The 15974-nt window shown below is 37.9% G+C and overlaps 3 protein-coding genes across 3 annotated transcripts in view; 2 read left to right on the plus strand and 1 right to left on the minus strand.

The window, feature by feature from the left end:
• LOC135081916 (dystrophin-like) overlaps positions 1-15974 on the minus strand; it is a 284223-nt gene that overhangs the window by 170864 nt on the left and 97385 nt on the right. The gene's annotated exons all lie outside the window — the stretch shown is intronic.
• On the plus strand, positions 476-8471 carry LOC135081830 (uncharacterized). The gene is made up of 5 exons (XM_063976609.1): positions 476-512; positions 4993-5173; positions 6591-6668; positions 7023-7180; positions 8358-8471. The coding sequence occupies exons 1-5, from the start codon at positions 476-478 to the stop codon at positions 8435-8437; spliced, it is 534 nt and encodes a 177-aa protein (XP_063832679.1). The 3' UTR covers positions 8438-8471.
• On the plus strand, positions 10294-15043 carry LOC135081805 (uncharacterized). Its single transcript, XM_063976590.1, has 5 exons — positions 10294-10385; positions 10789-10956; positions 12038-12152; positions 12870-13027; positions 14748-15043. The coding sequence occupies exons 1-5, from the start codon at positions 10343-10345 to the stop codon at positions 14912-14914; spliced, it is 651 nt and encodes a 216-aa protein (XP_063832660.1). The 5' UTR covers positions 10294-10342; the 3' UTR covers positions 14915-15043.

A 15974-nucleotide genomic window follows, 5' to 3' on the forward strand; every position in this document is an offset into this window, starting at 1 on the left:
CATTTTGTTTAATTAATTTCCAGTCATATAATTGTCCTTGTAAACAGATACAAATAATAAAATTACATTGAATATTAGTATTTAGTCAGGGCAATAATAGAAATATGATCACATTACACAAATTAGGAATTATAACATTCAAATCCTATAGTTATGTCAATTCAGGGACTTGATAACAAAATTAAGAAAATAAGAAAATTATCATTTTGCTTTTCTGTTATTATCTTCACAAATACGAGAGGAAAAACTACAGTAAATATGCTTTTGCAGATGAAATAAATTCAAGACACGATAAAAATTGGTATCAAGAGACGAATACACGTCATAGCATCATTCGATTCTCTTGAAACTGAAAATAATGCCACCACCAGTTTTGCAATACAATAAGCAATAAAATATACGGCGGGTTATTACTTTGCATCCATATTCCATGGGCGTGCTACAATGTGACTTTATTGTATAAAACCTATGAGTTATGTTCCTTTGGTGCGTTGTGCTGCTTGTGATCGATGGTGAGTGCGAAAATATCCAGAAGTTTATTTGTACGATGATCTAATTTATTATCATAATTATATTAATTAATGCTTTTTGCGAGGAGCTTTGAGTTTACATCAGTGATCTAGTTCATAATTACACTATTTAGAGGTTTTATTATAACTAGTAGGGCACGCAAATTGTGAGGTTATTCTTAGTTCTTTAGTTAGAGCATTGCAGATTTGAATGAACCTACAGATTGGAAGCAAGGAAGTTTGAAAGGATAGATTTGTTGAAACATCAAGAAATCAAATTTTATGTATTGTTAGACACATTTAGCCCGTGTCTAAATATACGAGTAAAATATGTGAAAACGCTGTTCAATTTGTTGGGTCCATTAATTAAAACGAAGCCGATTCAATAAGTTAAAAAGTACAGCGACCTTTAAATTCTTTGTGCGTACAGCTTCGAGTCTAATCAGTCATCTCAAGCGTTACTTCAAAGAAATCAGAACAGTCCAAATAATTTCCACAAAGGCATTTGCTTTAATCAAAATCCAAAATGTCCGTTTGGTCTTTTCACAGGATAATTTCATCCTCTAATAAATTAGAAATGCTAATTTTGCCGAATACAGTGTCACAGTCTTGGGGGTAGAGCCACAGTACATTAGACTGTATTTTTTGTAGTAAAATCACTCTTATTAGAACAGCATAAGATGTCATAACGTTTTTCTTGATGTGCCGCCAGTTTGAACATAGTTAAGGCGACGAATGCATTTACCACGTTTCTTTTTCAATCAGTATAAATATTAAGGAGGTTGATCTTTTTAGTTTTATCCATTATGGTATGGCAAATCAGTGGTATTTCTTCTTTAATCTAAAATGTAACTATGGATGTTAGTTGACAAGAATTCGTTCGTTCGTTTCAGCCGAAAGACGTCCATCATCATCATCATCATTTCAGCCATAGGACGTCCACTGCTGAACATAGGCCTCCCCCAATGCTTTCCATGTTGATCGATTGGCAGCGGTCTGCGTCCAGCGCTTCCCTGCTACCTTTACGATGTCGTCGGTCCACCTTGTAGGTGGACGTCCCACGCTGCGTTTTCCGGTACGCGGCCTCCATTCCAGAACCTTTCTGCCCCATCGGCCGTCAGTTCTGCGTACTATGTGCCCTGCCCATTGCCACTTCAGCTTTCTAATCCGTCGGGCTATGTCAGCGACTTTGGTTCGTTTACGGATCTCCTCATTTCTGATTCGATCTCGCAAAGAAACACCAAGCATAGCCCTCTCCATAGCACGCTGTGCAACTTTGAGCTTCTGTATAAGGCCTATAGTGAGAGGCCACGTTTCCGAGCCATAAGTTATCACTGGTAACACACATTGGTTATACACTCTAGTCTTCAGGCATTGAGGTATTTTGGACGAAAGACGTCCACTGCTGGACAAAGGCCTCCCCCAAGGATTTCCACAAAGACCGGTCCTGCGCCGCTTGCATCCAGGTACTTCCCGCGACCTTCACCAGATCGTCGGTCCACCTAGTGGGAGGCCTGCCCACGCTACGTCTTCCAGCTCGCGGTCGCCACTCAAGAACTTTCCTGCCCCAGCGGCCATCAGCTCTTCGAGCTATGTGCCCCGCCCACTGCCACTTGATTTTAGCGATTCTGCGGGCTATGTCAGTCACTCTGACAAGAATACTAATTTTAAATAAACACATTCCTAAACTACGATCTTACTAATACTTTAGTAATGTTTGCAATTTAACTAATTAAAGCAAACAGCAGCACTGTCGCTATGCGCCTTAACTGGGTTTGTATGAATATTTCTGGCGTTCTTGGTTGGAACAATGAATTTGTATAAAGCGCTTTATTCCTTTATTCTAGGGTGCATGCAAATGGAGATCGGATTACTCAACACACAAATTTAAATAATTTATAGATACTTTATTCAATAAAGAACTTTATGGATATCGTTGGGAGTTTGGGGGAGACCTTTGCCCAGCAGGGAGATGACGTCATACGTTTATTTAAAAAATACTTGGTCCACAATGTGGACAATGTCACTCATCATGACCAAACTAACCAAGTAGGTATTTGGAAGTCAAATGGTGCAGAAATAAATTTCCTAGACTAACTAGAAACTCCGTAGAGAAAATTCTTATCTATTCGTGTCTTAATCAGTACCAAGATCTCGGATTCGTTGCTATCAAAACCTACACACAGGAGGTTTCATCGATGAATAAATTATTATCGGTACGTAGAAGGGAAAGTTGTCGCAAGTTTTACTGTCAGCTGGAAGTTTTAATGAGCGCTTTTGGAGAAAGACACACTTAATCACTTCTGTGATTGGGACCGAGATAGGAGAAAAACTCACAGAGATTTTCCTTTAGTAAGCTCCGGTTTGGGTATTGAAAGATTTTTATGGAAGTTTGAGGTTTCTTTTGAACCTTTTTTTGTGTGGAATCTTTTTAACAATTATGTTGTGATCGGGCAGAGAAAGGGATTTTGTGAAATCCCAATTTTGTTATAATAAGTGCGTGGGGTAACGGTCTGGGGCCAGAGACATAAAATATGCATTTATCTATCTATCCCGTGTCACGTTTTCTGGCAGATCTCTGATCTCTAGATCTACTGCTAGCATGCTGCATTTATACATTAACATATCGTGATGAACCTCGCATGACTAACTATCCTATCTCAGTTTTGCCACTTTCTCAAGACCACGGGTTTTCAGTTAGGTCATTTCAAATTTAGTTACTGTTTATACTTTACGGACCTCGTGGGAGGAAAAATAGGTAAATACAGATACGTGAGTTAGAGAAAATCGTAGACAATGGAAGCAGGAAAAAATGTGTAGTCCGTTAGGACTTGAGTTATCAAATCGCCAAAAGACTGAGATAGGATAGTTAGTCATGCGAGGGACGATATCACAGCCACATTCAAAATACTACTCCCAGATGTAGCTTTCAATTAAAATTTCAAACCTCACATTCAGAATTGCGACTACAATCATAAACGTACCGTGAATACCCTAAGTAGATAAAACAGGAATAAAACCCGCGTTATCCATATTCCAGCTTTGATTGCGAGAATCTGATTATTATTTCCTTCCTCGGACGTATTTCTGCTCCATCCTCGTTTCTGTTTAATTGATACGAAAGTGTCTGCTGATGATATTATTTTGAAACTAACGTAATAAGATTACGTTACATTTTGCACTATTTTATTGCAAAAAAAGTAAAGATAATGATAATTAATACACCTGTACAAACATTCAAGTTTCTTGTCAGGTGTAACTTAAGGGCATTTGGAGACAAAGCATAAAGTATATTTTAAAAAGGGAGCAATAGGGGATGAATGTTTGAGCAACTGACCATTACATAAAACTAAATTTTTATGCTTGTGGTAAAACATGAATTACTTATTATTGTTTTTGTTCAGAGAAAGCGCGCTATGTTGATGTTGTTTGCCCGATCAATATAAAGACAAAACCGCGAACAGATAGGTACTAGTGATGATCATGTCAAAGCTTCCTATCATAGCATTGCATTTAGGTAGATAGGCAAACAAACATTTAATTATATTATAGGTGTACCAGAATCTCATGGCAAATGGGGAAAATAAACTTTGTTGAGTGCAATACTGGGGAAATTGGATTAAACGATCATGATACTGTTTAATTTTTATTTATGACTAATATTAATGAACATGAAGTACGAATGCCTACCTATACATTTTAGGTATGTGTATGAAGAATGTTGTTAAACATCGGGTTTTTAACATAGGAACATGTCTTGAAAAATAAGTAATCCGTATATTATAGTAAATAATTTTATTAATTATCATACTTAATCACTTCTTTCAGAACTAGAAAACGATTCTAAGAACTCCACTTGCATTTCTTGTTCTTCAAATAGATGATCAAGTTAAAGAGGTATTAATATAATATAAATCGCTTTTTCAGCATTTCAATTACCTACTCAAACTTGCTTGATGAAATCTTTTTCAATTTTCTTTACATGGTCATAACATTTTCACCATTCCTCTGCACCAATGCATGAAATACACCTGAAAACCCCGATAAAGCAGCTATTAGGTAAGAATAATATAAAAATAAACATAACCCTCCTTCTGACGCAGTTAGGTAATAAACTAAATGTAGGTAAGTATCAAAACATTTCACTCCAACTTACTGTCAACTCAACGACGCGAATTAAAATCAAAGATTGACTTTGAATTATGCCTTATTTTACAATACACTTTGAAAACAATATGACTTGCTTGAGTTTTTTCGTCTTTTTCACAAAAATAACAAATAGGCATGAAGAGATTACAAAATTTCTGCAGCGGCTGACAGATCTCTTGATTTACTTTGACAGGTGACAATAAAGCCATAGACAATGGCCATATGAAAAACACACTTTTCCAATATTTTTGTTTGCCATGAGATTCTGGTACACCTATAATATCCCACATCAATAGGAACACTTTATTAATCAATGACTCTCTCATATGTCCAGTCCATGGCTGGTCCCACGAAAAGGGCCTGACCCCCTCCGGGCTGGCCCATGTGGATGACCTGAAGGACGTGGGTCACTTCGGGGACGCCCAGCACAGGGGCCACAAGTGGTACGACCTGGCCACCTCGAGGGAGGACTCGGGAGAGAGCGACCTGCAGACTGACGTCATCTCTTCTAGCAGGTATGGGTTTTTTTTATTAGAGGAATGCAAAGGGAAACGGTTACATGGTAATAAAATACGCGCCTTACAAAATAAAAGCAAGAAATCTGCGTTTCAAAAGCTATAAGTAGTTATATGAAGACGATACTGACAACCGCGTGACTTGAAGGCTGTTGTTGCGAATTTGGACATCGATGGGGGCAAATATTGGTGTAATAACCACTAGGTTAGAAGGGATATCAGGGTCGTCAGTATTTTTTTAGTTATATCTAGAGCTCTTTTTTATATCTGACACAATTCTAAAGATTTGTTTTTAATGAAATTATACTAAAAATCTCGAAAGATACAACACAAAAATAGTAAAATGATGTTTCAACAAAATTATTACACAAGTACTTAGATGCAAGCCAAATAAACCCATTTGTACAACTAAAATGCTTAGATTAGATTTTGTAACTGGTAACACTGCTATTGCTAAGGTCATTAGACTAGCATTACTACTAATGTTGCCAGTTACGTGTGCGCTTGCATTAATTCGCATTGTTCGCTGAGAACTTGAAGATACAAATAAGAAATAAGGAGTATTATTATGTAGTTATCTAATTTAAAACATAAGGATAAGGTACACGAACTTACATGGTTTATTTGACTATGTGGTTCAAGTATCGGTACAGAAAAAGCCAGTGTAACAATTATAGCCGTCTTCGAAAATTCAAACAAGGGTTTTCATATTAGATTTATTATCTTAGTTCAGGTTGGATGCCGTGTCGCTCACACGACGAGAGATATAAGGAAGGTAGAGTTCTATGCTAACAGAATTACATCGTTAAACGCGTTGTTTATTATGTTTCATAATTACCAAGTCACAACATTGTAGCACCAACATGATTTACCAAAATTCGAAACCTGCAGCGGAATTCAGCAATCCACACAACACATGTTTGATCAAGACTCAATTACGAAGCACGCTAATCCGCAGCTACTTAATTAGGTCGCTCAATAATCTGTATTAATTAATGGTGGCTACAGGCTACAGGCACAAACTGCTACTAACCGGCACTCGGCTATCGATTTGTTTGATGGGTAACCACAGGTTTATCTATAATATTGAACGTCTAAAAAATTTCGGTCTGTACATCGCTCTAGATAGAGTAATAATTGCCTAGAGAACATACTCTGTATATTGACTGGAAATAATGAATGAATCCGTAAACGAACTAAAGCCGCTGACATAGCCCGACGGATTAGCAAGCTGAAGTGGCAATAGGCAGGGCACATAGTACGCAGAACTGACGGCCAATGAGGCTGCAAGGTTCTGGAGTGGAGGCCACGTCATATCAGTGGAGTAATGTTATCGCGAATCAGACGCTCGATTCTGGTCAGGACCATGGTGTTTCACTTTATGAATCTATTCCTCATCATGTTACTTTGGTTCCAGTTCAATATCAAGTTCGGTGATCTCATCGAGTTCATCATCAGAAGCGTCATCGGCTGAGACTAAGGAACGGAGGAAAGCGTGAGTTTGTACAGACAATGTAGCTCATCAGACTTTATTTTAATTACAAATAGCAGTCTAATTAGGCAATTTGAGATGTCTTTAGTCTAACACAGGGCTTCCCCAACTGCACGCTCTTGGAAATTGGGATTTTTTTCGCACAGTTTGGAAAGCCCTAGTCTTAAACCTTTGTATCACCATGAATCAGTGTTTTTTTGATTTCTTGTTGGTGACAAAATAATTTTTCTCTCAGCACCCTATCCTATACGCTTGGCCCTTCTCTCATAGATCTTGTAACTAGAGGTGATTTTTTATTATTCCATGAGTTATACTGGTACCAAAAACAAGTTTCTAAAGGCTCCTTCTTTCCCCCAGCACCCAATCCTTCCGCACCTGCACCCCCTGCCCCCAGGATATGCTCAAAGCCCACAACAACGTGGGCATCAAGTGGCTGTGCGGCGGCTACCAGCGGGCGAGGAGGTCCTTCAAGAGCGAGTGCATGATGCGGTACAGGAACTGCCAGGATGGGACGCGTGAGTATATTGTTATCATTTTAATATTTATTTTTTATTTATTTATTTATTATTCATTATTGAGCAATTACATATTTGATCCAAATAGCGTCCTAAATCCTCTTTAGGTTTGTCTAGACGCTATTGTTCTCTATACAAATAAAAACAAACGTTTTAGTATAAGCATTAATAATAATAATTTTATTGCAAGAAAAATGTGTCACAATTTTGAGTGATTCTTCTGTCTTCCAAAATAGGCATTTGCCTGTAGTATCCATGGATGATCCTTTTGATTAGCTATATTTTCTCATTTTTCCTAATCTGATTCTATGCTTTCTCAATCTTTTGATACTGCTTTTTTTACTATTTTCTTTAGCTACAATTTTAGCTCATAGTTCACTACTCTCTCAACTATTTTTATCGCTCCATTTCCCTACTTCCCTACTCTAAAAAAAGTAACAGAAGTACTTTGAGGACATAGCAATTAAAACGGATAATAGTGTACTTGATAATCATTTCCTTTCTTCCCAATAAAATTTAGATATCATATTCAAAAACAACACAACTTTTCCGCCCGCTGTTTCACTTTGCAAGCAATCTTCCTGGAACATCCCGAAAACACGCAAAAAAATATGCTGACAACGCCTCGATTATTATTCCCTTTCGCATCGCCCTTTTTATCATGTCTACAAAGCCCTTATAACTCCGCTCCACTTACAAAGTTGAAACAAATCTTTTCACTCGCAAACTTTAATCATGGAATTGCCAAAGACGCTGACAAAAACACAAATAATTATTTGGGACCAAAAGCAATCACTGACACAAATAGAAAAAGAATTCGATCAAGTGTCAGGAACTTTTCACATTTACGAAAATAATGCGAGCCGAATGCGAAGTTCGGCGTAACGAAGCGTTTAACTGACGTGCAGCGCACTGTGAATGGGGGAATGAAATATTCTTCTAGGATGAAACAACGAACATAAATTATGCTTTTTTCCGTCGATGAATCTGAATGACTCACTCATCACGAAATCTCAGAAACTACAAGTGCTAGTCTCAATTTTGCATGGGGTCCTTTTAGAACGTAGGTGCTCACTAAGACGGGATTTTGCAAAATTCAACCACTAACAGGATCCACGGGTACAAAGTCGCGGGCGGCCGCTAGTAACTATATAATTTTGTTTCAATTTTCTTTCAGTGTTCGTGAAGTTGTACGACCATCGCTGCAAGAACGACTCTTATCATGGAAAACACTGGTTCTACGTTTACAAAGTTTAAATATATAATTATAATAATATTATAATTTCTTATACATTTGTAGTTTTATTTCTTTGTCCTGTTTAACAAAATGTCTTTGGATGGCCTGGTGATAATTAAAAAGGAAAAATTAGACATATTTTTGAAGTAAAGGAATGTAAGAGTTCTGTGCGGTTTTGTTCGCAATCAAAAGCAAAACTACAACATTTTCTATCTAGATGCAAGACCTGAGGGAATAAATACCTGCCTTGTTGTGCATAAAAAAAAATTACTTGTATTAAAACTTTTTCCTCTATCGTCACACCAAATCATTTCTTTGTCCGAACAGTATTCTATTACGCAATTTGCTGAATTCGCACGTCGTAATTACATCCACGGTCAAGGACGGGGGCACATCGGGATTCCTACTAGGTTCTGAAGCAATTTGCCTCAGTTTCCACACCGGTGTTTTATTTAAAAGGTTTACTGCTCCACTTGAGAACATTGGCTTTGGTGGGCGTGCTCCAAATGCCGCAATCTACGCCGAAATCAAATACAAATAATTTTGTTTGTGCAGCAAGATTGACTGTAATCTAGCTGTGATAAGCATTATTGCTTTACTATTTCCTTCGCTTCGCAAAAGTTATAGAATTGTCTGTCATATGTACCTACTCGATTTGATCTGATAGGGAAAAAGTGTTAATAAAAGTAATGCAAAAATGAATCCTATGCCGTCACTACTTTGATGATGAAACTTCGTATAGAGATAGACTGAACTTGAAAAAGGAAAAATAGGGAAAAACTCGTTCATTTATCGTAGTATAATGGGACTATTTGCATTAATTCGATCAGCTGAATGCTGACTGACATTGGCAGTATAACTAATGTGCTCAATACACGTCTAATTAACACTATTATGATCATCACAAGACACACAATTAATGCGTCTTTAGTGTTTATGGTAACATCAATCAATCGTTATTGTTATTATTGTAGGTAGTAAATTTTGATTGATCACTATTGAAAGGAAAAAACAAATCCTTCGAATGTAGCAGCTCATTAAAGTATATTAAAGTAACCAGATTAATTTTAACCAAAACTCATGTCAGTTCTCTTGGCAAGCCACTGCTTGCTCGTTGAATCGCCTTGGAAGTTGAAAATCAAGACGTTAGAAGAAAAATACCTCATTTAAAATACCGGAAAGAAGTCCTGCCAAATGAGTAGAAAGAGCACCTACTCGATAGGCAGTCTATGAAAATTGTTGGCAAGGACAGAATGAAAAGAGTGGGAGAGTGGGAAGAGCGTTCTCTGGCACTCCTTGAGGAAGGCTGATGTCAAGGAAAACAAAGGCCTCCTCCGATCTTCGGCTTGTCTCACCCAGGTTTTGCCAGCGATCTTTCGCAATTTCTCACTCTACCTATGTTGTATCCGCTGGGGCAGAAAAGTTCTCGAGTGACGACCATGAGCCGGAAGACGTAGTGTGGACAGGCACTAGGTGGACTGACGATCTGGTGAAAGTCACGAGAGGTGCCTGGATGCAAACGGCGCAGAAGGTCTTCGTGGAAATCCGCGGGGGAGGCCTTTGTCCAGTGATGGACGTTAATCGGCTGAAACGAACGAACTTATGTTGTGGACGTCCTACTACTCTTGCTGACTTGACCGATATCAACTGATAAATACATATAGTATGAATAAAGGTTGGAGGACTGTTGTGGACGCCCTTTGTCCCATCTAGGGGACATAGGACCTTAAGTCAAGTAAGTCATGAATAAAGGTTATTTACAGCGTGCCTGATGCATGCCCATAGTAATTTCGACTTTATAGAATTTGCGAAAAACGTAAAATAATAAAACTAGCAATAAAATTCCATAAGCAGCTAGAGAGATTTACGACTCAAATTGTGAGCCGGTGCGAAGTGTTATTGGTGCGACGAATTGGGCCGATATTATGCTCAGGCGCAGCTCGCAGTTCGCAGTTTTACTGGCTATCGGTGAGTTGGTGTTCAATAAGTTCGTTTCATATACAGTTAATACTACAGCTGCAGTAGGTATATTACTGTAATAAACGTATTATTTCAATGCCGCTTCAAACTTCATTTGGAATGGTGAATGTTGACAGATGATTCAGAGATATGTTCAGTAGTTTACCTGTGAGTTGGAGATTTCGAAACATATTTGTGTTTTTGTGATGTACAAACTGCATCATTATAAAGAATACCTACTCAAAATCCGTCCAGTTAGTGCGTTGCGTGAAAGAGTGACAAACAAACATAGTAAATAAACCAAAAAACATGAAGACCTTGCTGCTTTACAGGTGATAGGATTTTTTTACATTATTCAACTAACAATAAATAATTATGTTCGTTTTGTAAATGAAATAAATATGTTTTACAGCAGACATAGCAGTTGCAAGCATAGGAAATGGCACCATAAACGGCGTGAGCAACAAATTGGATGTTGATGCGATAAACAAAAAGCTGGACTTCATTGACTTCGACACCAGAAGACAGAGAAGAAAGAACACGCACAGGTCGACGTCTTCGTCTTCTGGAGAAAAGAAACGTAAAATATTTTAAACATAATTTTATGCATTAGGAATGTAGCTATCACAGTCACTGGAGGATCTACCTTGATAAGACTTTTCTTACTGTGACGAAATTTTCAAGATATATTCCGATTGAAGAAGGGTTCGATTCCTACCTAAAGCCATAGAGATTTTCTAAGGAAGGTCACATAACCATAACCTTCACAATGGTAACACAAAAAACAAAGATTGCAAATACTTACTTGGGTGGGCATCTTATCTACGAGTATATTCCTTTTCTATAGAAATACTCGTAATAACTTATCGCCTGAAAAACCCAGCTGAAAATTTTTCAATATCAGGTTTCGATTTGATCTCAATGCTTTAACAACTTTGATCAACAGTAGGACTAAATGATTGTACATTCTATTACGATTTTAGACCGAGCGTTAATTTCCCAAGCCGATCGGCTGAAAAAGCGTAAAGTCTGTGTTTGCCTAACCCCGGTCTATCCACAAACTTAGGCAGAGCAAATACCCTACCTGTACTACTTAAGATGTTCTCCAAAACTGCCGGAGAATTTAAAGCCTTATCTCAATGGAGCAGATCTGGTTTTCGGAGCGACAGGCAAAGATAGTGGTTACGTAATACTTGTTGGAGGCGTATTAAACAGTATCTCGATTCGATTTTGTTTCTGCCTCCGATGATAGTGAGAAACCGAAGGAAAATTTGCTTTTAGGGAAGAATAATAGTGAAGGTAGATAAGATACAGTATTATGAAGTTTGTTTTCAAGAAACAGAATATGAACTCCCCTACACAAATTATAAAAAGAATTATCACTTTGATAGATGATAAAAAAAGTAAAAGTATTTTATTTGCCAACAAAAGAATTACAGTCTGTTTATCTAGCGGCTGCTGCACTAAGCTGTGCTTGTGTCGCGGCAGCCTTAAGTAACACAGGTTAATAATGTTGATAAAATATAGTGAGGACACACGGTACATGGCAATTAACAGTTATTAAATACATAATAACATGGCAATTAATAGTTATTAAATTACGGCAATATGCCCTTTATTATGTGCTAGTCATTATTTTAATAATAATTTTATATTTTCAGATTCTGATGGTGAAAGTGGGGTATCAGGAGAGTCTTTGGAAGAGTCATCGTCGTCATCATCAGAGCAAAGAGTTCGCCCGGCTCAACCGAAATCAAGCGCAGAGAGACCGGGATGGTGATTAATGTTATTAATTATTGAGATAATTTACTTAGTAGCTCCAATAGATAACTTTATTATCTTTGTGATAAAGGTTCAAATCAGTAGGCCTAAGATGCGCGCCGTGATAACTTTTATCGACGTCAAAATGTATGGGCAAAATCGATAAATGGCGTGATAACCGCTTATCGCGGCGCGCATCTTAGGCCTACAGTGGAGCATTTAATTTTGTCATTTTGTGAACGGTCGATTTGTTTGTTTTTATGATTCTTGTTATTCAAATAATTTTGAGTTATGCATTCATCATGATGGTCATCATAAAATTAGATAGAGGTTATGGTAATGAGTTTGATTCTACAAAGAAGTTCACAAAGTGGTTTTAACACAAATCAACCTAACCAAGAGGAGACATTGCGACATTGGAGAAAATTATCATAATTATAATGTACTAGCTGACCCGGCGAACTTCGTACCGCCTTAGCGTAGAGATTTTCTTAATATTTTTTTCCGTAAGAACCATCCTTGGACTTCCACAAACATTTAAAAAAAAGAATTATCGAAATCGGTTCAGCCGTTCACACGTGATGCCGTGACAACGCGAAACGGGTTTCATTTTTATATATATAGATGTTATACAGTCTATGCCTGGAACATGATATATTCTGAATCCCTTTCTTTCACATCCTAAGCGACGACAAAAGATGTAATTTTGAGCAAATATTAACTTTTTTACAGGAGAAAATGGCATCGCAAGTGCACCCCATGCCCTGAGGAGATGGGAATGAAGTGGCGTGATCCTCGGATTAAGTGGATCTGTGGCGCGTACCAGCGCGCGCGCCGATCCTTCAAGAGCCTGTGCATGATGCACCTGAGGAACTGCCAGGATGGCACCAGTAAGTAAGATATGGCTATGAATTCCATCATCATTATCATCATCATCATCATGAAGTGGATTCCTTCAAGAGCCTGTGCATGATGCATCTGAGGAACTGCCAGGATGGCACCAGTAAGTAAGAGATGGCTGTGAAATTCATCATCATTATCATCATCATCATCATGAAGTGGATTCCTTCAAGAGCCTGTGCATGATGCATCTGAGGAACTGCCAGGATGGCACCAGTAAGTAATATGTGGCTGTGAATTCCATCATCATTATCATCATCATCATCATGAAGTGGATTCCTTCAAGAGCCTGTGCATGATGCATCTGAGGAACTGCCAGGATGGCACCAGTAAGTAAGAGATGGCTTTGTCCTTCATCATCATTATCATCATTATCATCATCATCATCATTAAATGGATCTGCCACTCTTGTGGCGGAGTTTTGGGCTGACACTGTGTAAGTTTATTGTCGACACGAAAAGAAGAAGAAGAATGGATCTGCGGCGTCTACCAGCGCGCATGTCGATCTTTTAAGAGCTTGTGCATGATGCACTTGAAAAACTGCCAGGATGGCACCAGTAAGTAAGATATGGCTGTAAAGTTCATCATCATCAACATTAACATCATCCTATAGAAGTCCACTGGTCTGTAGATCAAAGACCTTCCCAAAAGGCGCTATTTTTCATCCTGTCTGCGGCTTGTCACATTCCAGCGACTTTTCGTCACATTCCAGTGACTTTTCGTAAGTCGTTACTCCGTTTAACTTGTAACTAAAGAAATGAAGATATTCAAACTAAAGAAAAGGAATTCCTGACAAGTTCAAGATTAATTTTGCAAGCATCGTACGAGTATAGCAAGACTTGCAAAACTTTTATTTTTGTGTACGAGCTGTAAATATCATTTCTCCCAAGGACGAGACTGTTTTCCTTAAATTTTCATAAATTACTTCCTAATTTCGCGGCCGGGTCATCTGCCCCGACATTAGTATCCTTAATTAGAGTAATTACTAAGATTACAAAGTTAATTTGAGTTGGTAAATATGTTTCGTTTAAGTTAAACACTTTAGCAGAAGTACGAGTTTTACTTTGGGAATGCCCATCAAATACCATAATATTTAGCTTTTATGGTAATTAATAGGGATGATGTTTTATTTATTTAGGGGGTGTACTTGATTCCGCTGATAGACTTAGGAACTTTCTGCTGAACCACTGAGAAAACAAGAGGATATGAGGTATTAATTTAGCGATAGCTCTTCTATCAAATCTGTTAGTAACGTTTCACACCACGTCTTATTAGCACAAAGTTAGCTTTCAAAAAAGCACCACGGACTGGTAAATGCAATGAGGACAGACTCAAAATCAAAATTATCTTTATTTGTGTAGACTAATTAAATTAGTACTTACAAATCGTCAAATGCTCTTATGGAGCCTATACATGTCTCATTCTTTTTTTGCCCTACCAGCGCTTCGAGACAAACATATTGGATCTAACCGCTGCGCGCTGTTCGAACGACGAGCGACAATCAATTTTGCTGTGTCTCTTTCTTAGTGTTTACCAAGATCCACGACCACTGCTGCAAAGACAACGAGACACTCACGCCCGTATTCACAAACATTACTATGAGGTCTCACAGTGCGCGTGGACGCACAGGGTGATACACGATCCAATCACAGAGCAAGCATCGTTTGTGAATACGGGCGTTGTTGTAACCACCTATGGTCTCTTTCACAGTGTTCACCAAGATCCACGACCACCGCTGCAAGGACGACGAAGCCGGAGCAGAAGCCCCGCACGGCGATCACTTCTTCTACGACTACAAGGTGCGCATGAGTGGCGACACCAGCAACACTGAGGACAGCGAGTCTACATCTTTGGAGGACTCTTATGTTTCTGTATGAAGTCACTAATTTGACTATTATTGAGATTGTAATAAACACTAGAATAGGCTGTTGGAATAAAGTAATTGAGTAGCTAACAATTTACGGATGAATCCCTGTATGTAAGGAGAACTCTACACTACTCGTATACAGGGTGTTAGGTAAATGGGTATATGAGCCGACACTAGCCCATGTTAACATGGGCATATAAATGGTATGGTGAAGTCAGAAAATTGATATCTTAATTTTAATTATTTTAATTTTCATACAAAATATTTTTTATAAAATCCGATTTGTATGAAAATTAAAATAATTAAAATTAAGATATCAATTTTCTGACTTCACCATACCATTTATATGACCATGTTAACATGGGCTAGTGTCGGCTCATATACCCATTTACCTAACACCCTGTATAAATATTTTTTGATTATCAATATCGAATTAAAGCTTTTTATTTCTACTAAAAATCGTCTTATTTAAAGCGTGGAAACCTACATTGTTTCCTCGCTTTAAATAAAACGATTTTTAGTACATCATCTTTACCGTATTTGTCAAGTAAAATAGATAAGCCCAGAACTTTATCAAAAGAGATGCCAGCCGAGCATTTATCTAAACACACTTTCTAAAAACGATTTGATCTTATTCTACCTACTGACTACATCGATCTAAAATCAAATGGCTACTAGCTTTTGATCACAACTCAGATGAAAAAAACACCTAGTTATTTAGCAAAGGAAAGAAGAGAAAGAAGTGAGCTTTGTTATTAAAATAAAATAAGTAGCTCAGATGGAAGAGCAATCGCCCGGCAAGCGACAGATCGTGGGTTTGATTCCCACCTTATGTAGTTCGATTTTTTCAAGAAATAAGCTTACTTATTTGGAAAATTATCATACGTCATGTGAATGAAATAATTCCCCTCCTCAAAAGTTTGGAGCAGCCACGATCAGGACATTAATCACTATTATCGTGGAGACATCATCGGAGCTCGCGAACTACCCGGCAATTTGTCAGGAGCACTGACAGCCGACGCCATGTTGAAACAGGAATGGAAGTTAAATAATTTTAAAACTGTTATTTA

This window comes from Ostrinia nubilalis, chromosome 20 (genome assembly GCF_963855985.1).
Source record: "Ostrinia nubilalis chromosome 20, ilOstNubi1.1, whole genome shotgun sequence".
Lineage (NCBI taxonomy): Eukaryota > Metazoa > Arthropoda > Insecta > Lepidoptera > Crambidae > Ostrinia > Ostrinia nubilalis.